Source organism: Cricetulus griseus (assembly GCF_003668045.3).
Source record: "Cricetulus griseus strain 17A/GY chromosome 1 unlocalized genomic scaffold, alternate assembly CriGri-PICRH-1.0 chr1_1, whole genome shotgun sequence".
In the NCBI taxonomy this organism is placed as follows: Eukaryota; Metazoa; Chordata; class Mammalia; order Rodentia; family Cricetidae; genus Cricetulus; species Cricetulus griseus.
Genome location: NW_023276807.1, coordinates 175,091,933 through 175,119,675, shown reverse-complemented (window position 1 = coordinate 175,119,675; position 27,743 = coordinate 175,091,933). Strand labels below are relative to the sequence as shown.

General features: G+C 43.0%; 1 protein-coding gene across 1 annotated transcript in view; it reads right to left on the bottom strand.

The window, feature by feature from the left end:
* Thrb (thyroid hormone receptor beta) overlaps window positions 1-27,743 on the bottom strand; it is a 239,456-nt gene that overhangs the window by 99,528 nt on the left and 112,185 nt on the right. Inside the window, exon 3 of the mRNA XM_027389385.2 lies at window positions 11,117-11,180. Within this exon, the coding sequence (XP_027245186.1) occupies window positions 11,117-11,138 (22 nt within the window). The 5' untranslated portion in view covers window positions 11,139-11,180. The remainder of the gene's footprint in view (window positions 1-11,116; window positions 11,181-27,743) is intronic.

The following is a 27,743-nucleotide window of genomic DNA, read 5'->3' as shown; positions in this document are numbered from 1 at the left end:
GCTAAGTTTTATGTTCTTGGGAGTACTGAGCACCCAGCACAACTCTGAGATGGGTCTCTGTGATCTGACTTGCATTAGTAATTGATGCCATCAAAATGTGAATCACTGGTAATTGCAATAGCAGTTGTATTAGAAATTGCTGAAGCAAGGAAGATATTGCATCAAATTTCCTTTTGGTGGGCTGCTTGCTTCCATCCTGTTCATTTATAGCCTCAAAAAATGATAAAGATTGACTAAGGCACTTTTGGATATCTTTCAATTTTCAGAAAAAGCTTTAATCTGTGCAGAAAATTCTTGCAGGACATCTTGACCAGGGGCTAAATTTGAATTACAGGGATGGGCTATGGACATTTACGCTCCCTGCCAGGCAAGCTTCTTAAAAAAGAACAAGAACTTTCCACATCTGTTTATGTAACTGTAGAACAGGAGTGATGATGGACTCTGCATGAGTGCCTGCTGTGGACTGGGCACTTCATAATGGCTTTCCTGCATCCTGCCCCCACCACATGGCAGACATGGGTGAAGAGATGCATATGTGTCTCACACCTTACCAGAGGTCTGTAGGAAAGCTCAGCAACTTCAGCATTGGGAGTCCTTAAAAGCTCCTCAAATGGATTAAATGTACTGTCCAAGCCAAGAACAAAAGCTCTATTTGTACTGTGCTTTCAGAAGCTGTTCCTTCGAAGCCTTAAAACAGAAGTTACTTAGTTTAAAAAATTTTTAAAAAGCAACCTCTTTCTATAATGTAAAGCACCACGTGACTGGAGGAAATCCATTAGTGTCGTGGAAGAGCAGCCTGACCTGTTACCAAATCACAAAAGCTTTATAAGACAGACCAAGCTTCCTTCTGAGTTTACTGTTCCTTCCCTAGCAAAGGCTGCCATGGTCAAACATTCTCAAAGGACTTTGGAGCATTTGAACCGAAGATGCCATTACTAGATGTCCATTTAGGTAAGAGATGATACTAATGTGCACTGGGAAGGTTCATGTTCCTGTCAGTCATGGATGAGAGTCACGAATATTCCCAGGCAGCTACCTCTACATACACTTGATTTTGTCACCGATGGCTGGAATAGGGATAGATAAAAACTGTCAATTCAGAAGCCTAAGCAACAATTTTCAAACCTTGTCTGATGGTGGTAGTGGCAAAACCTCTCTATATCAAGATGGCTCAGTTGCAAAATTGCCTGCCACATGAACACAACCACCTGAGTTCTAATCACCTGTATCCATGTTGCCTTCCTCTGATGCTGCCTCCGAGCTGGGATTCAGTCCTCTCACTGATGCTGCTCTGGGCCTGAAGCCCATGTTAAAAGCCAGATACTGCAACATAAGTTTGCCAACTTCTGACTTCTATATGCATGTACACACACACACACACACACACACACACACACACACACACACACACACACACAGAATCTCAGAGACACAAATGTCCACATATAGACACACACTCTCTCACATAAGACCTGTATCAGTGCTTCTCAAACTTCTGTATCAGAGTCATCTGGAGAGTTACTTAGGCTCACAGGGGTCCTGCCACTTGTCACTAGATAACTAGATACAGCCATATAACAGAGATGCTGCCCCCCCCAACACCCCTTTAAGTTAAATTTCTCAGTGATTCTGAAACTTCTTACCATGAGTAAGAACACACCCTGCCTCTGGGTACTGGATGCAGGTAAACATTAAGGAATCAGAATCCAAAGAGGGATGTGGGAGTTCCACCCTCCACACCAGGCTGGAATGCTTAGGAGTGGGACAGGTTCTAGTCATCTTGGATTACTTCTCAGTGATTTGTAATAGGCAGCCAGAGTTGAAAGCTACCATGTCCAGACCTTGAATCCCTCAGACAGGGCTGTGCTTTGTTACTGCCTGTAGAGTTTTAAGACAATGATGAGTCTCAGATTCAGTGTAGAAGCTCTGATTTGTATGTCTGGGATGGCATGTCTGTCAGAGTTCTCACAGCTCTTGAAATAGGAATCTAGTTCAGTCATAGAGTGCCGCTTAGTATTTACAAAGTAAATTCTTAGGATTTACAAAGCTTTCAAAATGTGTAGCAGGGATTGAGAAGCTCAAATAGCAAAGTTAGGCAGGCCCTTTACAAAAGCTGAAGGAAGGTTGTAACCCACTGTCAGAGGGTTCAGTGTACATCTTCATGGAGAAGACTTAGAACTTCAATTAATGGCAAAAATGGAAAGGAAATGAGAAATATCATTATTTATTAGACTTGTTTAGCCTAGTTTTCCAAAGATTGGAAATGAATAGTTCAAAAACACAACAGTCCACTGCAGTAACATTGAGAACGTCACTCCATCACTCCTGCCCTAGTTGGTCCACCATGGAAACTGAGAGACTTGGAGTCTCCAGCATCAGGACAGAGATACATCTGTGTGCTGCATGCTTGGGGACAGGGAGCTCCATAGTGGCCTCCTTCCGACAGCAGAGCCAGGCTCCAGAGTGATCATGTCATTAGAGCTAAGCCTTGAAAGAAAAACAAAAGTTTATAGATAAACAGGTGCCTGGCACTGCCAGCTGGGGCTGGTGGCAGGTTGTAGTGACATAGAAAAATAGCTCTTGGCTCACTGCAAACCAAAGAAAATGGTAAAGTCATTATGCATAAAATTCACATTGGGGAAGATTTTCATTCTTTTGAAGGAGCTTAACCTATGCATGGTCACTGCTGTGGACTTTGGTAGTATCTGAGAGAACAGAGGGGAAGACAAATTCTATCTTTACAGAACCCGGTTGGGTTATGGTGTTATTTGTGCCTGTTAGCAGAAGTCAAGTGGAGGGGCACTGAATAATTATTGGTTACGGCAGAGTTGAATTGAGATGGCTTTTTCAGAATGGTGATAGTGGGGATGATGGAATGATATCTGTAGGAGTTGTGATGATGCAACAGGGGTGATGGTGGAGGTGGAGTGAGCCGGAGAGACAATGAGCTAGGGTGGGGGTGGGAAAAAGCCAAATAGTAAAAGCATAGATCAAGGAAGAATCCAGGAGGTGTTAGGATGATATATATATATATATATATATATATATATATATATATATATATATATATATATCTGATCTCATAGCTGCAGATCAGGCTCGGGGTTTTGAAAGGTTTTCACTGGTCTGATTGGACGTGGTAAGATTTCATACCTGGGTTCTCTCAGAAATCCCTGACCCTCTTACAGATCCTGCAGAAATTCAGGAAGCTAAAGAGTGGATGGGAGGGAAGGGCAGGTAAGGAGCGCACAGAGGTCCAGTCCTTGCTAGTAGGTTCTGGCAAAGTCCATGGTCCTTGCATTTACTGAGTAAAATGAAGCGGTTTTTTTTTTTTTTTTTTTTTTTTTTTTTCCTGGTTTGAAGAAAGGCTGATGTAGCTGTATAGCAAATCTTACTTAAGATCCTTCCTTCCTCCCTCCCTCTTTTGTCCCTTCCTTCTTTCCTCCCTCTCTTCCTTCCTCCCTCCCTATCTCCCTCCGTTCGTTCGTTCCTTCCTTCCTTCCTTCCTTCCTTCCTTCCTTCCTTCCTTCCTTGATATGTCTGCTTTTCTCTTCCTTTGCTTTTCAAAGCTGTAAATCCCCAAATGAGACATTCATTTTGTTAAGTTGGGGCTTCTAATATGCAGATGAGAGAAGCACGAGGAGGGGCACAGTGCTCAAAGGGAATGGACAGTGTAGTTCCCATTCCAGCAGAGGAAGATCCCTAGTGCAGTGGGTTGGAGGGAGCTGAAAACCTGTGTCTGATCATGTGGTTACAAGCCCATGAAAGAAAAGCAAAATTTGTGATTGGCCCAGACCACAGAGCTCAATACTTTTGAGAGCTGGCATTTTGCTTTCTCAAACCCTAACACTGGCAACATTTATAATGTGTGTAGACAGCTCTATACAATCCAAGGGAATTACTTTTGGTCACCATTGGGGAAATAGCAATTCAGAAAAAGTGGCATAAGCCTGCAGATGCCTTGTGGAGTAGCTGCGCAGGCAAGTAGCTAAGTCAGTCTTCAAAGCCCTCTGCTTGGGAGCGAAGTGGGAGGGCTAGCAGGGGGCTCTCCTGGAACTCCATGTTGCTGGCTTCCCTTGTTCCTTCTGCAATGATGACCCATCCAAAAACTGGGGCTTAAGCTGTGATGACTGTGGGAGAAGGGACAGATGGACATCCTTCTTTCTTGTACAGTTCTTTTCCCTTGTTCAATGGGTAATATGAGGTATAGCCGCAGAAATCGTCAGCCAGGCTTGAGGCATCCCCCAAGTCTAAAGAAAAGGAGCATCTTTAAATATAAGTGCTCACACTTATGCCTAAGAGTCCTTCAGCCTGGGTCTTGCCTATTCTCCAGGATACATGAGCTTCACAAGACATAAACCAGGGTACCCCACAGAGTTCATTATCTGCAAACTCTCCAAATGCCAGCACTGTGTATAGAACTAACTTGACTGTTGTTCAAAGTAAAGATTAGATGGAACTAGAAAGAGCAAGGGAGAAGAATACAGCACATTTGATGAGATGTTAACACGTAAACCCTCTGGGTAAAGAATAGATGGAGATTCTTTGTACAAATCTTGCAACTCAGATAAAGCATGAAATGGAGAAATGGGCTGGAGAGACAGCTAAGCAGTTAAGAGTATTATTGTTCTTTGTTGGAAAATCTGAGTTCAGATCCCAGCACCCGCATTGGGCAGCACTGGTACTCAAGGTCTATGGGACCCAATCCCCGTTTCTGGCCTTCACGGTCACATGCACTCACACAACTACTACTAAACAACAACCTTAATATCTGTTTTTAAAAAAATAAAGACCAAAAATGTTAGAAGATCAAATATCCTAACAAAAAGAAGATAATATAGTAAATCGGAAAAGTATTTGTAACAATTTTGAGAGACCGTGAATTATTTTGTTAATATTTAACTCATAAGAAAAGATACAACAGAGAAGTTAAACAGGTAAGCTAAATAAACAACCAATTAACACTGAAAATGAAGTAGGGTATAGTGCTCCTGACTACAATCCCAGCACTCTGCAGGCTGAGGGAAGAGGATTGCTGCAATTTTGAGGTCAACCTAGGCTACACAAGTACTGGGCTAGCCAGAGGGAAACAGTAAGACCTTGAGTCAAACAGCAAAACAAAACAAAGAAAAGTGTGTGTGTGGGTTTTTTTTTTTGCCAATAAATTTGTGTTTAGTCAAATTCATTATCAATAAGGAGGTTGCAATTTTGAAAAGCTGTGATACAATTTTTCCACTGCCTCTCCCAAAATAAATGGATTAACTACCTAAAACCGTTAGAGTTGGTGTGTGTGTGTGTGTGTGTGTGTGTGTGTGTGTGTGTGTGTGTGTGTGTGTGATTAAATGGTGCTGCATTGCTGAGGGCATCTAGTTCCTTCACTAATGTGGCTACAATTTGATTTATAAAAATGTTCCAAAGATGCCCTCAGCTCTCCAAGACAGTCTTGCTTCTACTTGGTAGATGGGACCCTAAGGACATAATTAGAGAGGTGCAAAATCAAGGATGAGGCAAATCACCAGAAATCATATTCTGGATCTCCCTCCAACAAATGCTTGCCCATCAGATATTACTAGAAATCATATTCTACATATCCCTCCAACAAATGCTTGCTCATCAGATATTACTAGAAATCATATTCTACATATCCCTCCAACAAATGCTTGCTCATCAGATATTACTAGAAATCATATTCTACATACCCCTCTAACAAATGCTTGCCCATCGGATATTACCAGCTTGAGCATTAAGACAACACCCTGGTGTGACGGATAACTGGGCAACCACAGCTAAAATCCTGCTGAAGTGTTTATCAACAGCACGAAAACAAGATGCTAACAAGCTACACCCCTTGCACGTTAGGTGTATTTGGGGAGTGCCCTTATTTTGGGGTCAACAACCTTCACCAGGAAGAGCATTCATGCCAGGTGCAGAGTAGCAGTTACTAAGATTCTGAGAGATTATCTGAATGACCACTATGCAGCAATGAACAAAAAGCCCAAGACAGACAATCATCAGTAGGTGTGGGCCTTTCCTTATAGAAATGTGATTGTAAATCTTCAGTGTTGAAAATCAATAGTACATTCTTACCAGTGTAAGGAGACTAGGAATCAAGGAGTCTCACATTTTATTCCCTACGAAATACAACTGTAATGTTTTGCTTTATTTTAAATGATTTCTTTTAGTTTTTGAGATTATAATATATCATTTCCCCTTTCCCTTTCTGCCCTCCAGACACTCCTATATACCACTCCTTGTTATTTTTCAAATTCATGACTTCTTTTTTCTGTAAACTGCTGTTACATATGTATATGTATTATATATATAAATACATAAGTACAACCTGCTCAATCTATGTAGTGTTAGTTTATTTATGTTTTTAGGACTAGCCATTTGATATTGGATAACCAATTGGTGTACTCTCTATAATTGGACTTAAAACCTGCTAACAAGAGGGAAACCATGTTTGGTACTGGAAACCTAGCCAACTAGCCAAAGCTAGTGAAGTCATGGATCTAGGAGGAGAACCTACAACCATCATTTTACTGAACCAGCATAATTCCTTAACTACATCCTAAATATTTGTCCTTATACCCACAGTAAGTGCAGTTCTCACTGCTGATCAAGGAGACTGAGTCTGTTACAGAAAAACCACAACCCATCAAAATGCAAAGTTGTAGAGCCCAACCCCAAAGGATACATCTATAATACAATTCCCACACCTAAGGCTCAGGGATCATTGTGTAAGAAGGGGGCAAAAAGATTGTAGGGAACATTGTAAAAGCCAGAGGTGTAGGTACTTTTCTGTGAGAATGTCTCCTAGGAATATCAGAAGCTACCTTGTAAAGGCTCATCAGCACAAACACCCAAACAAGAGCTGAACAAGGGCAATAGACATGCTAATGTCATATAATGGTGGTGGGGACCCAGCAGACTTCAACCCTACACAAAGAACTAGAGGCAGCTAAGGGGTGCTGAGAGCAGGAGAAACAGTCTTCCCAGTGATGGTTCTCATTGTCAATGTGACACAATATGGAGTCACCAGGAAGGGAGTCTTACTGATGAGTACTGTAGAATGGGTTGGTCTGTGGGCATGCTGATGAGGGGTTTTCTTACATAGATTACATAGATGGGAAGACCCAGGCTGAGTGTCGGTAGCTCCATGATCATGGCCTCGGCCCTGGGACTGAGTGAAAAGGAGAGAGAGAGCTGGCTGGTGACTACTGCATGCATTCATGCCCTCTGTTCCTGATGATGGATATGGTCTGAGAAACCTGCTCAATGGCTGCCACAGTGATGTCCCAGCTGGGATGGACTTTAACCAGGATATGTGAACTAGCACAAATCTGCCCTCTCCTGAATAGTTTTATCAGGATGTTTTATCATAGCAACAGAAAACAAAAGTAAGGCACTATCTGGAGAGGTTGATTGATTGCCTTAGTAATATCCTTGGTATATAAATAAGTTACACAAATAATGAGAAAAGACAAGGATCATAACAGGAAAATAAATATGAACAGAAAGTATTATGTGAATAACCAATAAATATGTAAATATACTTAATTCCAGGAGTGATTTAAAAATGTAAATCAATCTATCTCATTCTTAACAAACAGGAAAACACGAAGGTCACCGCTGCAAGCTCAGGGTACCACTGCAACATCCCCGTATCATGACATTCAGTCATAATGATGCAAAAACGTAAACAGACAAACAGAAACACAAAAGATGCTAAAGAGGTGGAAGAAATAAGCAACCAAAAAAGAAGTTCAGGTGAAATAAAGAAACCAGGACTTATGTCACAGGGCATAGGAATACTGTGCTAACTGTAGTAGTGTGACTCTGCATCCCAGGGCCCAGGAACTGTGCTAATTGTAGTAGTGTGACTCTACATCCCAGGGCCCAGGAACTGTGCTAACTGTAGTAGTGTGACTCTACATCCCAGGGCCCAGGAACTGTGATAACTGTAGTAGTGTGACTCTACATCCCAGGGCCCAGGAACTGTGCTAACTGTAGTAGTGTGACTCTACATCCCAGGGCCCAGGAACTGTGCTAACTGTAGTAGTGTAACTCTACATCCCTGGGCCCAGGAACTGTGCTAAATGCTTATCCTATCTCATAAAGCAAAGCTCTATGCAAATGCTACAAATCTCTGCTGCTTTGGCTTCAGGAACAGTCAGTGGAGTCTGAGTTCTTGGTTTCTTTGCCAAAAGCCTTTTACTTTGCTGTTAGGAATGTTAAGTATTCACATCTTCTAACTGATCCCCCTGTGCTGTGAATCACAGCTTTGCTCAAAATAGAGCTTATTACAGTGTCATGAATGTCTGAAGCATTTCCCCGGATTATCTGGAACTAGAGCTTAATGCCCATCCAGTGAAACATCTTAGCAAGACACTTCCTTATCTTCCTCTTTAAGACTCAGCATTGCTCAGTGAGTGGTGTCATATAGTCCTAATTTCAGATTAGAAAAGGCAAAGAGATGAAGTTTTGGCAAGACCCAGACCCACTGTTGATAGTAACCATAGAAAATAAAATGTTTCCACTCAAGTATATCCAAAATACAAACATCCACAAGTTTTGTAGATGAAAGAGCCTCTACACGCCATACATGTGTGAAATGCTGGCTTGCTATTGGGAAAGCCAGTTCAGGGTTCCTAACTCTACCCCTTCAAAGCTGGCTCTTTCCTCATAAGGGTTAATTGATGTCTACAATGCTTAATGGTAATGGTACCCATTATGTTTTCTGAAGAGGAAGAACGCATACTTGGCTTTTAGATGATGCACCTAGAGTAAGCATTTGTCCCCAAAGGCTTTCATCTTTACTGTGGTCTCCCATTAGATTAAAATAGTGATATAGCTGGAGAGGAAAAATGAACCGCTATATTTCACATACCAATAAAAGCCTCTAATGTACTGATTTTCTTATTTGAGCCCATTCACACACATGCAGCCTATCTATGGAGTAGGCTCTTTTGCAAATACAGCTGCCCGAGTGTCTAGAAAACACATTCTGGAAGTGAGAGGAATCTCTCCCACTAGGAGGCAGTTCAGCATGCAAGATGAGAAAACCTGGCTTGGGCTCTCAACTGCTTAGTAACAGCCCTGGTTTCTAGCTCAGGCACTCAGCTTTGGGTTTCTGCTCAGGGGTGAGCTGGAGCTATTGAAATCCTCCAGGCCTCTGGGGACTCTAAAGAAAGCACCAATAAAGACAGTCATGGCCAAAGCTGTCCTTCTGCCTGCTTTGTAGATTGATTTTCACTTCAAAAGCATCAAGCCTACTTAGTAATGTAAAGTCCGAGGCTCTTCATGCAGGATAGGGCTGTGACAAGATGCTGAATAGACTATGGAAGCAGAGTATCTACTCGCTGCCTTCTATAACAAGAGGAGTCAGATGAGTCTGCGAGCAATCAGTCAGTCAGTCAGTCAATCAATCACTATTGCTAATATCTCTTCTAGATCATCTTATTATCCATATTCACACTAAGTATTGCCATTCCCATGTCTCAGGAGTGTATGTTCTCTGGAGTCCCTACCTTGGGAAGGATTTTCAGGGACAAATCATCATGGAGTAAAGGGCCACCAACATGTACTGAGGTCATTCTGTCACTCTCTGATAGGAACAGTTTCTCTGTTTGCAATGTCATGACCTGCTGCCTGTTATCTGTGTGCTTTCATATACATGTAGGTACAAGGATTGAGATTGTCACTCTAACTGGCTGGGGCTGCTTTCAGACCCTCAGGGACACGGGGGCTGTGGCTGAGGTGGAGTCACACTGATTTCCAACTATATGAGCAGGTTTTCTACACAGAAGTGGGTGAGACTTGAGGAAAGAAGAATCTGGCAATGTTGGCAGTGGAACAGAAATAGGAGTGGTGTTTTCTGAAGTAAGATGGGGAGAGGCCGTGCAGTTCTGAGGTCCTTGTTTCTTACAGGTGCAAGCCATTCTGGTTTGCTTAGGTACTCTGTCTTGCCACATCAAGAGTTCAAGTCTTGGTGGGTAGGAAGCCAGGGTGTGATGGCATGGAGATAATGTTTTTGATTAGTGGGAGTTTTCTAATTTCCAGTTACTTTGAGTACGCAGGTGTATTCTAGAATGGGTTCTCAAAGGAATTGCCTGTGCTTTTGGTTCATCCAAGGGTGGGGAAGTAGTATGAACAAATATCTGAAAGCCAGGCTATTTCATGATGTGCAGAAGTGTCTGGGCATCCTCCCTGCTGCCATGGCAACTAAGAGGCCAAGTAGGCTTGGTATTAAGCTGGAAGGTGGAGAGACGGTGTCATACTCTTAAGATCTCATTGGTTGATTGCAGTCAGCAGACACATTTTGGTCCATGTATCTTTGATAGTTTCTAAGTTAACAATTGATAATTAAAAATCTGGATATCTCATTTAAAAATATCCAGTTTTCCAACAAAGTCAAAGTCCTAAGTCAAAGTCTTGCAAAGTCAAAGTCTCTGGATGTACTAGGCATCATGCCTTTTTTCCAGGGGCCATTTATAAGTGAGGGTGGTTTGCTTTAGAGGGAACCAGTGTACTCTGGGTCACCTTATTCCTGACCTTTTCAGGCCTTGGTGGTGTTTGCTTGGAACCTCAGCCACCGTCGTGTGCACAGGCAACTCATGCGATGGTGGCCTTTTGTCACTCTGGTGGTTGTTCTGGCTTTCTCTGACCTGCTAAGAGTTTCATAGCTCACTTCAGCCATATGCAATCTCATCACATCCCATTCCAGGTCATTGCTGCTGGGATAGGCAGCCCACTTTGGAGAAGATACATTGGCATGTGGTCACAAAGGCTGCAGAACCATTTGTTATATGAATCTGGAAGACTTTGAAGAATAATGCACTCAGTGCACAGGGGTGATCCTAGGAGGACCAAACTCTAGCCTTTCACTGAAACTATCACTTCTCCTCAGTCACTCTCCTGAGAATGACCATCATTTCTGAAGAAGAGAAAAACATGCTTTTAGGGACATGTTCAGAGGAAGTCATAATACTTAATGGCTTGGAAATAATTGCTGCTAAGATTCTCAGGTCAAGCCTTAGGACCCTGTACTTCACTTCAGGTGATACACAGAAAAAGACACACAATGAGAATCAAGAAAGGATGGATGCCTGAGTACCTGTCATACTGTTAGGAGTCATAGGTTAGTAGTCATGCTGGGTCCTCTTCTGCACTGTCATTTCCTACAAAGAGAAAAAAGTAATAGATATTACAATCTGAACTTGACTTTTTATTGAGACAGGCTCTTACTACGTAGCACTGGCAGGCCTGGAACTTGCTGTGTGGACAAGGCTGGCTTCAAACTCACAGAAATCCCACTGCCTCTGTCTTCTGAGTTCCAGTATTTAACTTATTTATTAAATGTATTTTATTTATTCTTTGACAATTTCCCTACATACCCCAAACATACGTCCCTTCCCTCTTCATGTTTTCTCTTTTTATTTTTATTTTTTGAAATCCAATAAGTCACCTAATGCTGCCTGTTGACATATTGACTGATCTTGCAGGCTTGATCGTGTATGGGTAACCAAAGCTGCAGTGAGTTCATGAGTTCAGAAGCCAACAGGTCATGGTACTCCTCCCAGTCCTCCAGCTTTTACATTCTTTCTGCCCCCATCTGACTTACATTGTTGCTATTGTTCTAAACAATATTGTGTTCACTAATGAACTTGGGACAATATTGCTCATTCTAACTTAGAACTAGGGGGTTAGATGCAGAAAGGGTTATATGGCACACACAAAGTAGCAAAACCTTGATTTTCATCTCTGGCTTCATTCTGTAATTAGGCGTTAAAAACTATTTTTAAGGGCACTGTTTTCACTGTTAGTTGTTTTGTTTTTAAGAGACCTGCCAGACTATGGGCAGGCTATTTTCCTGTGACTGACTAAGATGTTTAAGCATCTCCAAGCTAGAGTGTCTCATAGTGCATGTTGCAGATGCAGCCTTGATGGTGCCTTGAGCAAGACCCTAGATGATTCATATCTTAGACTTCCTGTTCTTAAGAACTTACTCCCTCATCTGCACAGAGCTGCTTTCTGCCCTTCACCAATGCATTTATGAGTCCATGAGCTAATGAAAGACTGACACTCAGTCTGGAGGGGGAGGAGGCCCAGTGGGGTCAACAACAGACGTGTACAGCTGAGGGAACTGGGCTGAAGGGTGCATACAAGTACCTGGCACACACATGTCAGAGTCCTTCAGTGTATTGCTGGGGATATTTTCTGGAAGGGATTCTGTGACCTGTGTAGGATGATAGAAGCCTGTGTTTCTGTAATGGTGCTGAAGCCCAAGACGTGGGTTCAAGGGTCAGCATTGCTGTGTACTAGCTGTGGGGCCTGAGAAGCAATCTCTAAGCACTGTAACCAGTGTACTTTGGGTCATCTTATCTTCAGTGCAAAATGAGGAAATGAGCATTCACTTATATATGTCACAAAGATGCTGCTGAGGCTTACAGCATGTAAGGGGATTTGTAGGTGAGATACAGCACACTGAGCTATGGTAGCCCTTGGATGAAGAGCCATGGTCTTGTGTTAGGACAGGAGGAAGTCAATGAGCAAAGAAGCACATGGATTATGTTCTCAGTACAGCTGTACATATGGCCACCCAGTCTTTGACTCTACACTAATGAGGTGGCCATGGTTTCTTGCCTTAATCATAGTTCTTGTTACACCCAACAGAAATTATAGGTTTGCATAGCCACCTTTCCCATTAACTGTAATCTCTCATGTCACAACCTGCTATTCTCATTTTTCTATCTCCCTCATCAAGTAGAGTATTGAATACATAAACATATGTTGAATAATGGCTATAGCAAAGTGAAACTGCTATGACATACATGATGCATGTCACCTGAACTGCATCTGACAGAAAAGATGAGAAGGAGCTACTAGGAAATGAATTCTTACAGATGATCTTTTTTAAAGGTCTCTAGCCACCAGCTTTCAGCCCCCAGCACCATTCCCATTCCCATGTTCAGCTTCTTGGAGGGACATGAATCAGGCTTGGAGATGTTGTCTGTGGTACAACGGGTTATGCCTGAAGTCCAATGGACTCTGTTGCTTTTAGCTTTGCTATTAACCCCGCCCCCAGCCCTGGAACCTGCCATGTTTTTTCACCACATGATTGGAATGCTCCAGAGGGTGAGGGGGATTATGGTTTCAGAGGGTAATGTCGATTGTAGCACAGATGAGCAATTAAAGAGCCCCACTTGGCCATGCTGGTTCAAGGCCTGAAGGGGACAAGATGCCTCCTCTGGACATTTGGAAAAACAGAAAGGAAAGGGAGAACAAAGGATAGGGAAGAGGAAAAGAAGGAGGGAGGGAGAGAAAGATGGAGGGAGGGAGGAGAGAGAGAGAGAGAGAGAGAGAGAGAGAGAGAGAGAGAGAGAGAGAGAAAGAATTTGCTTTCAAGATGAAGGTAAATCTACAACTGTTTGAGAGCAAGGGAGGATTAACCTGATAGTCCCAAGCCTCATACCTGGTTTCAGTCCTCCTCAAGGCCCATCCTCTTCCCCTCCAGGCCACTCAACTCTTCCTTTGTGACCTTTGGCAAACACACCCTCTTTTACGTGAGCTGATTCAATCACAGTTGTCACCTGACTGACAACTCCCAGCTTCATACACAACAATAACACTAGTGTGGCAAAATAGATTGTTTTCCTTTATAATCTCTGGACTGACGCCATAAATTCCCAGTTGCATTCTTGCCACATCACCAGCTTCAAAGTTTCTTTATCTTCAAAATTCTGACTGAATGGGCATATGTACTACAGAAGTAAACGTAATCTGTGAGGCGGAAGTGATTTGGGGCAGGCAAACAATCTTATCAGCATTCTAAAGGGCAACATCACAAGCCTCAGAGCTTACTTCTGTGGCTGGTGCTACTCACTTCTCTTTTCTTCAGTGAGAGTGAGGTTTTGTACTGCATTGGCATGACCGTCACTCCACTGTTAATGATGTATTACTCTAGTACTTTAGTAGTACGTATCGTGTAGTATTGTTTATTACCATTGCCCTTCAGTGAGTTCTAGATTTATTTATTTTCCCCGGTGTGTGTGTGTGTGTGTGTGTGTGTGTGTGTGTGTGTGTGTGTGTGTGTGTAGACCTGAGGTTGATAGGGAATCACTTTGATTATTATTCTGTGTTATTCGTTGAGACAGCGTCTCTCAATCAAACCCAGAGCTCACTCAATTGCTAATATTGCTAATCTGTTTAGTGAGCTGTCTCTGTCTTTTGAGGCTGGAATTACAGGGAGGACACCATGACCACGTGGCACTTACTTGGCTACTGGGGATCTGAACTCATGTCATCAGGCTTGTGCAGGGAGTGCTTAACCATTGAGCCATCTCCCCAGAGCCAGGCTCTAGGATTTTAAGTGTGACTCCAGTAATGAGTCTGACAACTTGTCAGGTATCACTTGTCCCAGTGCCTGAGTTCCACCTATTCCATAACACCACTGCTGTGCAGGGGTCTGGGGCTCAGCAGTTTGTGGGGCCACAAGAGGAAACAACTCAGAGTTAAATAGTTAACTGATTTGCATGCCTGAAAGGAATGGCACAGTGCGGGCCTTTGTGAAGTGGGGCAGGGAGGAGGAGTAGCAGGTCCTGAGGTGCTAGGCTGGGCAGCTCTGTTGATGAAGGACTGAGATCTACCATCATCCAGAAGAGTCACTTTTCTACAACAAATGTCAGTTTTTACAGGTCCCACTGCTTGTGGGTCAGGGAGAAGTTTGCTTTCGTATATATTTAAACTTTTTTTTTTTTTTTTTTTTCAGCTAGACACAGCGGTCCATGCCTGGAATCCCAGTAGTCATGAGGCTGAGACAGGAGGCTTTCAATGAGTTTGAGGCCAGCCTGGGCTACACAGTGCATTCTGTACCAGCATAGGCTCAGTATTTTCTTTTTATTCAGGGTCTTGCTTTGAAGCTTAGTGTTAGTCTTCAACTTGCCATCCTACTGCCTCAGCCCACTGAATGCTTGGTATTACAAGATTATACCAGCATGCCTGGATAGTGACTAAGAATTTTCACTTGGATCCATTGAAGGCTCATTTGCAAAGAGACAAAAGTCCTTCAGAAGCCTCAAAGTTCAGCCCCAGTGAGGGAGCAATTGTACTTCATTCTGTAACCTCAGTGGGTACCACTGAGCTGGGATATGGTTCTGCCAGCCATCCATCATTCGTCAGACATTCAAATGACCCCATGGCTGCTGACTGTTGAGGTTACATAGATTTTGCTCAATGACAGCACTCAGACAGAAGATAGTGACAGTTCCTCTGCTGGGAATGGCAGGAGGCTCAGCCCCACAGGGAACAAAGGGCTATCAAAGGGCAAAGCTTTCAGATTTCAGCAGTCAGTATTTTTCCTTCAAGAAGGGAGAAGATGAAACAGTGTCTGTGTTTGCAAAGAAGCTTTATTTACTGTGACTTACCGTTGTTCACAAGAATGTGAGGTTGTCAAAGTCTCCTTATGTAGCTTAGGCTGGCCTCAAACTTGTGGTGGTCCTTCTGCCTCTGCCTCCTGAGTGCTGAGATCATAAACGTGTGCCACTATGTCCAAGCATCTCATGCTGGAGATCATTTGGAGTGGTGTCAGGTGACTAATGCTATGTAAATGTTCTCCCACTGAGCAAGAACCCCAGCCCTCACTAGTCTCCCTTCTAACCGATCTCTGTGTCAAACACTGCCTCCTTCCTTTCCTTTATCTTCACCTTGTTTTCCTGCTCTCTCACAGGCAATGCCACCATGGCATGTGGCAAAGAGCATGCATCCTGCCACTCCTAACAGAGACAAGAGACACATTTATATGATGGGATAAAATGTCCACTTTGCCAGTTCTTAGGATAAGTGCCTTGATGCACGGGCCATCTCCTTTTTCATGGTGGAGGGCTAGTCTAATAGAAATGCTATCTCTGCTGTGAGAACTAGCTCAACATACGGGCAGGAATGGAATTTTTGGGGTTAAAGCAGGCTTCGAAACAATCTAAGCAAGCAAAGAAGGCAGTCACTCTAAGGCCACCTGCTACATGAAATGAATCATCACACATAGTGAAACATGGGACCCTTAGTCAAATAACACAAGGATAGAGACATCAGGGACCAGTTAGTTAAAGTTTCTGAGGCCAATTTGGAAGGGGCAGACTTGGCACCCATGGTGCTCATGGTGCATTGTCCTCCCAAAGGCCTTTCTCTGCAGGTGGACACTCATCTCTGACTTCTAAACACCTAAAGCCAGGCTACTCAGGGAGCAGGGAGGTGGGTGGGGAGCAGGGAGGTGGGCAGGCCACTGACTCAGCAGGAGCAAAGCCTACCACATGCTGCTAGGGAGTTGTAGGCACTTTGAACTTCCTCTACTGCCACCTGGTGGTCAGCAGCGCACTGTATCTCTGCCAAACCAAGAAAAATTTAATAAATTCTCTCTCTCTCTCTCTCTCTCTCTCTCTCTCTCTGTGTGTTTTGAGGGGGGTGGGTAGAGGGTGGCAGCCTGGCATTTATCATGTTAGGAGGATTAAATAACTCCAGAGGAATGAACGAACCACACAGTGCTGCCAGATGCCTGAGTGTAATTGCGGTTAGGTGACTCACAGAGACACATGCATGAAAAACAACAAACAGAAAACAAAGGGCTTGCACAAATGCGGGTGCTTTATTATTGATTTCTAAAAAGTGTTTGATGGTGAAGTAGATAACTACAAACAGCCCCACTCCTGCCCCTGCCTCTGGACAGCTTGGAAAAATAGACTGGAGTACTTGTTAATTATATAATCTCCAGCAAACAAATAAATACAAATTCATTCTTGTACTAGGGATGCGGTGTCTACGGGACTGAATGAAGGATTTGTTGTGCTGGAATTCACAGGCGGCATCTGTAGGTTTTTAACCCAGGGATAAAAGCAACACCTTGCTAAGGGTGAAACAGTTTTGTTCTGAAAATCCCCCAAAGAGGAAAACAAATTTGTCTTGTAAATACAGCTGTTGCTGACTTCTTAAATGCAAATGGTAAGCTGAGGCAGGACTGCATGTAACATCCTTTCAAACAGAATATGGCTACACTTGCCTGTAATCCCAACACTCTTGTGGCCAAAGTAGGTGAATCCTGAGTTTAAGTCTGGCTTGCATTACATAGGGAGACTCCCACCTCCCTCCAGAAGCCAAGAGCTACTTATGAAGCCCAGTGGAAGGGTAGCTGTAGCATGCAGAAGGCCCTGGGCTCAACTCCTAACACAGCCACTTCAAAAACTATGTCTGACATCTATAGTCCCCGCCCTTTCATCCACTGGGCCCATGTTTGATGGTGTTTGATGATTTGGCCACTTACTTTATCACCAAATTTGATGGTTCTCCTTAAGGTCTCATGTGTGTCCATTGACAGGCTTGCATGGCCTGAGTTTTGACTTTCAACAACCTGTTATCAGGATAATTTTCAGTAATGTGCCAAAGCAATTATTAGGCTCAAATTATAAGAGTTAGTCCACTGTGTTAAATCTAGGCTCAAATTACAAGAGTTATTCCACTGTGTTAAATCATGGGAAAGACTGGAACACTAAATGGGAATTAGGTTATTATTTTTAACCCTGAGAATGTTGGCTAAAGACTAACCAATGGGATGGGTGGAGCTGGGTGGGTGGAGCTGGGGTGGGTGGAACTGGGATGTGTGGAGCAGGGATGTGTGGAGCAGGGATGGGTGGAATGAGGAGGTAGGTTAGAAGGTGAAGAGGCTTCTGGAAGGCACATGGAGACAACATGTTCTGTCCCTTTTTCTTCCTTGGTGTTTAAGTTAAACGGAAAAGTTGCATTTTTGATTTTGTGGTCCTGCTGGAAAGCCTATGTCACAAATTCCCTGGGGACAGTGAGGCCATCAAGAGTCCCTCATGTCTCAGTGCATGGCACTCAGTGCCCCAATATATTTTTTCTACCATGACCCCAGGCCAGAATATATGCTTACAAGTTCTGTGTAGTAATGTAATACATACAGCCACACTGTTGTTCATGCTTAACAGTGGGGGTGTGTCTCCTTCAGAAATGACAAAGCGCTACCAAATTCCCATGGATCTGCTGTGGCACCCAAGAGAGCTCAGGCATAGAGTTTGGGAGTCTTGGCTACCACAGTGACAAATACAAGGAGTTATTGACATTTCCTTTATTCAGCCCTTACTTGGTGAGCTGATGGTCCCATAATTTGACCTGTATGCTTTATTCTAGTAGGTGGGCCTGTGCTGATGGCTGCTAGGACACAAGAGAGTAGGAGGGATCTCTGGCCAGTGTCTGAGCCATCTTGAGAGCAAATGAGGTGTAATTATCATTCAGTAGCTTCCTGGGTTCCTGAAACTTGTGCACGATGTGACAAAGATTCTAAAACATAAAAGAACCCAGATGTCAGGTACATGGATTTCTATGCAGGAGGAGTTCAAGGAACTCTGGATATTCACTCAAGATGGAGGAGCTTTGCTTCCTGGGAGGCTGCCAATGTGTGTGTGTGTGTGTGTATGTGTGTGGTGTCTGTCTGTCTGTGGGTATCTGTGTCTGTGTGCATAAGTCATCCAACCATTGGAAATGTGGCATTATTTTCCATATTTACAAGACAGTTTCTCCTAAATCTTCTCCTATTATTATTATTATTATTATTATTATTATTATTATTATATACATAGTTTTTTACATTACTTTCAATTCAGGAAACCAAAAGAAAAAGAAGATGCAGCATTTCATCCAGGGTCTATTTCCTGCTGGGGGAAGGGCATTTCTGCCTGGTGTTTACATTTCACACTTCCAGCCGGCTTATTATTTTCTGAACAATAGAGGGAGATTGCTGAATCACACTCAGCTCACGGCTCCAAGAAGCCTTTCTCCCTGCTAACTCTATTTGTGTGGATGCAACACAATAATGTTCTATTCATCTCTCTCTGAGTTAGAAATGCCAACAGCTCAGATATGCAGCCTAGGGTCCCCCTCCCCCTTGAGCATATTTAAAACCTCAAATGAGCCACATAGCCAGGATAAGACCAGCCAAAACTGTATTCATTTATTTATTATTTATATTTTTTAAACAGCAGCTTCTCGTGCAATACTTGCTCACTGTCACAATTATTCTTAAGAATGGGTGAATGACTCCAACACTGGCTTGCTGGGGGCTAGTCCTCCTCTGCTCTTACATACTGATGCAAGCAAGCAACAGGCCCTTATACTTTGGATCCAGCCAAAGGACAGAATGAACCCCAAGGCTGCCTTGCCCAGTGGGCTTCAGATAGAACTCTCTGCAGCACCCGCCCACAGTTCAGTCACTGCCACAGCCATGTCTCTGGCCACTTCCAGGCATACCTGCCAATGAGCAGCCGAGGTCAACCATGGAGTTTTGTTTTCCTACTCACAAAGTAAAAGCCACAGGACTACTTAATGCTCCAAAGCTCTAGTGGTCATTGTAGGCTGAATACAGACACAGACACACAGGCAGACTGATGGAAGGATGGACACACACACACACACACACACACACACACACACACACACACACACTGGAAATCCCAATGTCCAGCCTGCAGTCCCACCAATTAGCATTATGTAAGTAAGACTGTCCAGCAGTGCGAATGCGCAGCCAAACCTGAGGATTACTGCCCCGGGGTGGCCTTCCAGGTATGCAGGAGTGTCCCTGTATCTCACAGTTCTGGGAATTGAACCCCATTTCTTGTATATGCTCCAAAAGTGCTCTGCCACTGAGATACCACAGTCCCTGAATCTGGTCTTGTTGCTCCTCAACATGGCAGCCAGGGCAATAATATAATAATTCTATTACATAATATAACAAATTATATAATATACAATTATAATAAAACTCAGCTCACGTAACTGCTCAAAACCGATGTGACATCCACATCTGTTCCTTTGCCCCATTGTGTTCTCTCCCTACTTCAGCCTCACCAGCATCGTTGTTATTCGTCAAACATATCATCCATGCCTCTGCTCAGACTTCTCCTGTGTCAGACACCTGTTTCAGTCCTGTACTCCATTAAGTCTTGCAGACCTTAACTCCTTGAAGATGCCCCCTCGGAGGTGCACTAGACCTCATTGTAACAGTTCTCCCTGTGTGCTGGCTCCCCGATACCCCCCATCTGCTCTTGGTCCCTCCTTTCTAAGCACTCATCAATCTTCTGGTAATTATGCCACATCCTCTATCAGAAAGCCAGCTTTGTGTCCAGCTTAGCTAACACAGGCACCTAATAAATAATTGTTAAAAGGTGGGGAAGACAGTTGCTGGATGGGAGAAGGGAGGCTCAGACACATAGGGAGGAAATGAATATTCTCAAAAATCACAAATTTTGATGACAACTCTTACCACATGATTTTAGCTACTAGGAATTGCAGACAACATCTAGTTATAAAATTATACTTCCAGAGACATAAGGTACATGCCTGGTTATCTGTGGCTGGCTGGTAGGGGGTTTTGGGGCATGGGCTAGGGAAAGAGTGACTGCTAGTGGAAATACAGGTTCCTTTAGGAATGACAAAAATGTCCTAAAATGAGATTATGGTGATGGTTACACGACTCTGAACATTTACTAAGATGCATTAGCCTGTATCCTTTCACAGGTGGAACTCTATTACACAAATTGTTAGGAATTACAATTGTTAGAAACTCACTCTTAATTTGAGCATCCCAGAGTGTGAAATCTAAAGCTGAATTAGAAACCCAGAGACTGAGATTCTTATTAAGCTCGACTATCTCTGACTCAGGTGCCTCATGGAGAAGAGAGAGCTTTCCTCATCCTTCTCTGCTGTGGAGACACATCTATTTGCTGATAGCATGTAACTCAAGAGTAATTGATTTGTACTGACTGCCTTCCTTAACTTCCCACACCTCTCACAACTCTGCATTTTTTTCTTTTTATTTAGAACTTTGGGTAGCCTCTGTGTGGGAGTGAGTTTTTGTACAGATTTGAGAACTTAAAATTATATTATATTAATTTATTGTGTATGTATGTGAGTGTATGTATATATGTATGTGTACATACACCCCTCACACCACACACCACAACTTGTGTTTGCTGTGGTTGTAAGCCCCTTTACCCTCTGAGCCATCTCGAGGGCCCAGATTTGACACTTTGGAGTACATAATGCCAGGAACACCTCCAGCTCCAAGGATATCATTTACTATGTGCTGATGGCCCATTGTCCTGTGTGCTACATAAGCCCGTCTGTCTGTAGCTGAGAACCAAGATGTCTGGCTCTTAGCCCTGTGAGCCTTCCTCCAACTCATTGACAGCGGTCATCTAATAACACACAAGGGACAGCAGCAAGCTGCAGTCGCGAAGAAACAGCTCAATAGAGCCACTTTCACTCCCTGGAGACTGCAGCAAACCTGCTAAGCCACCAAAAGGACAGATTTTGTTCTGCTCTGCTCAGACTGTTGACACACACTTGCTGAGACTGAGGGTTGGTTGAACCAGGCTACCTTTTTATGGGAACCACACTGCACAGTCAGGACCAGTCAGAGACCCTGAGAACTCTGAGGTAAACATAGCACTACAACACCATGACTTCTACATTTGAAGGGGTGCATGCTAGGGTTGTTCTCTGCTCACTGATGGAACAGAGGCCAGGAGAGATAGAGAGCCTTGCCCTTCATTACCTGCTGGGGAGGCGAGAATGAGAATGCCAGGTGCTCCTGAGATGAGACCACCTACTTTTCATCTGCCAAGTGCATGTCCCTTGGAGAGGTGCTATGTTGAACAAGGGTGCCCATGATGGTCCTTCCCTTCCAACAAGCAATGCCTGTTGGAGTTGACAGGACACATCTGAGCAGGTTGGTACCACTACATTATTAGAAGTGCAGAGGGCCATGGGTGTGTGTGTGTGTGTGTGTGTGTGTGTGTGTGTGTGTGTGTGTATGCACTGAAGGTATTTCAGAATGCAGGCTCTATAGAGCATAGGCCATTGGACTAAAATAATTCTGACCATGACTTCTAGACACTTGGGCAGAATATCTGCAAATATAGTTTATTTTCATATCATGGGTCTATTTTCCCTACAGGGGACCGAAAGCACTGAACAGAGGAAAAGAACCTAGGGCACCCCCAGTAAGTGGCAGGTGTTCCTGTTATCCGTGTTAACAATGGGTGCTTGAGAATTGAGGGTTGGGCACTAGAGACACATTCTATCCTCTGGATACTCTGTCACCTGGAGGAAGTAGGCACTCACCTAGACAAAGTTAGGCAGTGGCACAATGATTGGCAGGTACTGTTGGAAGTCTCTGCTGGGACTTCAACCACGGCCACAGTGGGAGAATTCCAAAATCAATGTTTCTTGTACAACTGCTGCTTTTCCTTAAAGAATACAGTTTTGGTCACAAGATGATGTTTGCTGTGGTATGACTTGAACCGTTCTACTCCTAACATCTTTTGAATCAAGTTTCTTGTAAGAGGACTTGCTCATCTATTTATTCTATTGTATAAAGGACAGTGGACCCTGAACATCAACTAGTGTTGTTGGCATTTCCTGCCATAGAAATATAGACTACTTGATTTGTGATTTGAAAACAAAGCCTCCTAAAGGAAATTGAATCAGGCAGGTTCTAAAACATCAAATAGACAATGCAAAGCCCACATGAGATGTACGGGTGTGGAGCTGGAGCTCCTACCTGAACTCCAAAGCCAAGGCCAACTAGAATGACTGTGGCTCTTGGATTTGTGCTAAAGTCTACAGCAATCTGAAGAGTTCATATTTATGTGTTCAAAGACATTGAGTAGTGAATAGGCATCGCCATGTATCCCACATAGGCATCCAGTTCTCTGAAGAACTGAAAACAACTGTAATCATTAGTGTGGGTAGTGGCAGTAACAAACTACTAACAGTGAAGTGAATCCAGTGTGCCAAGGACTCTGCCAAGTGTCCCACATACCTGCTACTTTCATTATTCTCAGTGACCTAGGGAGTAGGTGGCACCAACACATTTTACAATTGGGAATGGTGACTCATCCCTAAGATTGAGAAGGCTTTTGTTTTTGTTGTTTTTTGGATTCTCTCTGTCTCTGTTTCTCTCTCTCTCTCTCCCTCTCTCTCTCTCTCTCTCTCTCTCTCTCTCCCTGTTGAAATGGAGAAGTGTGCCAGACACACTGTGGCCTAAAGGCTGAAGATGGATGCCCCAATGTTACAGAGGAACTTGGGTGACTGTCCAGGTAGTGAGATGTGTCTGTCAATTCTAGAGTATATATATTATCCTTCTGTGGTCTTTGATAGAGTTGAAGATAGTTATGGTTATAGTTTTCTTCAGTTATTATAAAAGATAAGTTATCCTTCTTTTTATTTAGACAGAAAAGAGGAGATGATGGGGAATGTACTTCTGTGTATGTTTATTTTATTGATTGTTGAATAAAATACTGTTTGGCCAATAGCAGGAAGTTAGGCAGGACTAGGAGTCAAAGAGGATTCTGGGAAATGTAGTAGAGAAGTGGTGTTCCAGGCAGAAAGTAACATAGCAAGGAGACTTATATTTAAGAAAGGAGAAACAGGAAGTGTCCCTTTCCCCCTTCGCCTCCTCGAGCGGCAGGATGTGAGCCACCAGCAAGAGAGGGTGCCAGCAAAAGGCATCCTCTGTAAGTCTTATAAAATATATAGATTTATGATAAATAAGACTGAGCTAAGAGATGAGAAATCCTAGTCATTGGCAAAGCAGTTTTGTACCTATATGTCTCTGTATTATTTTGTCCATCCACATGGCGGGCAGAACTCAGACGGCTGGCGGAGACCGCCCACGTGGTGGTAGGGCTCCGGTGGCTTTGGCAGAAAGATTTATCGTAACACTCTATATCTATCTATCTATCTATCTATCTATCTATCTATCTATCTATCTATCTATCTCCTTCTCTTTATCCCTGTCTCTGTTCCTCACAACACTGAGGTAATTGGGTCATGTACCTCTTTTGATCTGGGAATCTGAACTCAGGTCCTCATATTAACCCATTGAGATATCATCCCAAGTTTTTAATGAACCAAGTCAGGACTGGAATCTATATGCTGTGGATCGAATTAAGCTCTACATCGTGCCAGTGGCCACTGTTGCAGAGATAAGCAATGGTCAATGGTCCACGCTCACTTACATTGCCATTTTGCACTGGGAATTTAATTTGGTGCCCGTGACCTCTTCTTATTATATCTCACAGATGAGTAAGTTTAGAATCAAGTTGAATTTCAAAAGATAAATGTGGGTATGTGGGAAAGTCAGGTCTCAGAATTATGGCTCCTGACTTATTGTTCAAAATTTGTTCTGAAGAATCTGAGTTTTAAGTATTTTCTAAGTGAATTTCTTTTTTTATATATTTATTTGTGTGTGTATGTGTATGTATACAAATTCCATGGCACCCATGTGGGGGTCAAAGGACAACTTGCAGGAATCTGTCTTCTCCTTCCACCATGTGGGTCCCAGGAATTGAACTCAGGTCATCAGGCTTGTCAGCACTGATCCATCTCACCAGCTCTGAGTGAAAGGCCTTGATGAATAACTTTTAATGTGGATAGCTATGAAGATGAAAATATAACCACAATGCAACCCACTGGATTATAAAAACATGAATTCTCTCACAAGCATAGAATAACAAGCTACTGAAAATTTAAATAGTAGAACACAAGATTTGGTCAGGCTGACACAAAGTGTTTCAAAGCTTGCCCTTTATGAATCTAAAAATCCATACAGCCAACTTTGTGCCAGTGAGACACATTTTACTTTGGAGACAAGAAAACATTTCTTGCCAGAGATGAGACATTTCTGAGTTCAGCAAAGGTTACATGATTATTCATAAAATTAGACATTCTATTAATAACCTCTGTTCCATTTGATTGAGAATATTGTTCCTATTATTTTGGGGTCAAGTTCTTGAGAATAAACTTTACCCATGAACTAGCTGGGTAGGAGTATGCAAAAACAAACTGTGCTTCTTTCGATCCCAACCCCTTGGATGCTATTGGATGAATTTCACATGGATGGCACAGGAGGTGGCTAAGATGAATAGACTCACAATAAAGGAAAAGTTCTCTTCTTAAAAGCTAAGTCATATTTGGCAGTTTAGGGCATCATTAGTTGTTCATAAGAGCTTTGGCATGGTACAGGGGATAAAGGTGGAAGCAGCCACAAAATCACTGACTTCCCATCCCAAAGCTGACTACCACATTCTCAATTGTCACCAATCAGCCACAAATCTACCCTGCTATACTCTGAAATTCTGGGACTGGCACTTGTTAAGCCAATCCTCAGTGTTCCTTGTCAAAGAGCTTTCCACTAGAGGTGAGTGAAACGACAGATGGGGTTCTTTCCCGGTCTTTTCTAGTGCTTGTTTAGCACTTCTGGAACTGCTCTGAACTCTTTGGTTTCAGCAATCCTGTCTCCTCTTTCCATTTCCCAACTGCAAGGATAACAAGCTGATTCCTGTCAGCAAGTTTCCTAGTGTTCCCTTTTACATTTTGCCAGTGCTCCAACACCTACATAACAACCAATTCTCTGTACCAAATCCCTGTTTGCATGAATGAGTGTGACTATGTGTGCCTCTCTGAAGCCCAGAGTTGCATACTGGCAGATTGCTTGTAACACTTATGAGTGCTTCTATGAGTACCTACCAGAAGCAACACCACTGAGTCAAGGCCTGCCTCAGTTAAGGTCAAGAAATCTGAATGGTTTCTAACCAAGAGTTAATCACATATGGGAAATATCAACCCTCAACTCAAAAGGCAGAAGAGTGAAAACTTTAGTGTCTAACTTAAAAAAAAGTCTGTGTATATACATACTATGGGTTTAGACACACATCATACCACAACCTGATTGGAGGTCAGAGGATACCGTAGGTGTCGGATCCTCACAGCTCCCGCTTTGAGACAGGGCCTCTTGGTCTTTGCTGCATAAGGCAGGCTAGCTGATCCTTTAGATGCCCTGGGTTCTGTCTTCACCTCTTGTCTTTCCATAGGAACACTGGGATTATAGGCAAAATGCTACTATGTCAAGCCACATACAGCTTCATGGGACCCAAACTCAGGTTCTCTTTTTTTGTGTAGCTTTACCCACTAAGCTATGCTCCCAGTTCTAGGACACAACTTTTAAAAATTCTTTTTATGAAATAAAATGTTTACTTTGCAAATGTTTGCACACATAGAAAGTATGAAGGGGGAATGAAAACACAAAATCTGTGCTAGTTAACTACTGACATTTGAGTCTATTTTTCTGCCCTTTCTGGTATGTATTTCTAGATAATTTAAAACAATTATTTTTAATGAACAATTGGTCTTTAGGAGTTTTCTCATGACAACATAACTTCAAATCTAAGAAGGCTGTTGCCTTGCTTTGCCACAGGAACCTCATCTTTTTCACTCTAGGACAGGAGCTCTCTGATCTAGAAACAAAACCCAGGGCAAAGACACAGACCCCTGTCTCTGGCATGTTACTATGCCTCTTGATTTAGATTATAAAGCAAGTAAGAAAATCTGTGCATACAGGAGGAGCTCCTTGTACATTGCAAGCTGGCTGCTGGGGTGGGGCAATGACAAAGTCTGAAGGAATGTGGAGACTAATTTGCCCCGTAAAGAATGGTACGTTTGGGCAGAGATGTAGTCCAAGTGCCCGTGCTAATTATCCTGATCTGCAAAAACACACTGACCATTTTATTTCACTTGTTTGTCTCCCTCCCTCCATCCCCACTTACTCTTTCTCTCCCTCTCTCCTTCCCTCCCTGGGTTTTAATAAGAAATGTACCCAATAGGCTCAAGTATTTGGACACTTACTTCCCTGACTGGTGCTTTTGTGGGCAGGTTATAGAACCCATAGGAGGTAGAGAGCTTTGCTGGAGGAAGCATATCACTGAAGTTAGGCTTCAAGAATGAATAGCTTGATCCTACCTCTGGTTCATTCTGCTTCTTGTGAATAGAAGGAAATGTCATCAGGCAGCTTCCTGTTTCTGCCACTATTGCCATGCCTTCCCTACCATGATGGACTCTATCTCTGTAGGCCACAATAAATCCTTTATTCCTGACATTGATCTTGCTCACAGTATTTTGTCACAGCAATAGAAAAGTAAACAATATACCGTCCTACACAGAGGGTGGGTACAGACCACAGTGTTACATCATAGGCATAGGAATAAGACAGGACTGTCCCCTTCTTACAAAATGTATTACTCAAAGAACCAATCTCCAGAAAGAAGGAGTAACAAGGGCAAGCACATACCACATGGATAAAACATCCAGGTATTATATACAGTTATTCTTGGCTCAGTCACAGGCACACCTGCCAGCAGCAACCTGTGCCTCCTAAGAAGTCTTCAACTTTGAGGTCTTCTCAGATCTACTAGTAGTACTAGCTGCTGTGGAGCCAATGTCTAATTAAGTTTAAAGTTAATGATTGCACACCAAGTACAGCATTGAATACAACAGGAATTCAAGGAAAAATAAATGGAAGCCCAATAGTGCTATGTCTGTAAAAGACTAAGTGGTTACAAAGTAATATCAGAATGATCAGAATAATATTTGCCTAGAATTGTAAACAAAACTTCAAACACTTGAGGGGGGGACTGTAGAATGCAGAAAAGAAAGAATAATTATAAAACACGGCCATTGAAGGATGCTCCATCCTATCACAAGGACACTTGCTCAAGTATGTTCATAGAGATTTTATTCCTCCCATAGAACAAGCAACTCGGAAATTTTACAGGAAGAAAGGCAAGCCAACCCATACCAAAAGAAAAAGGTAAATTTCTTTGAATGCAGGAAAACTCTCTCCT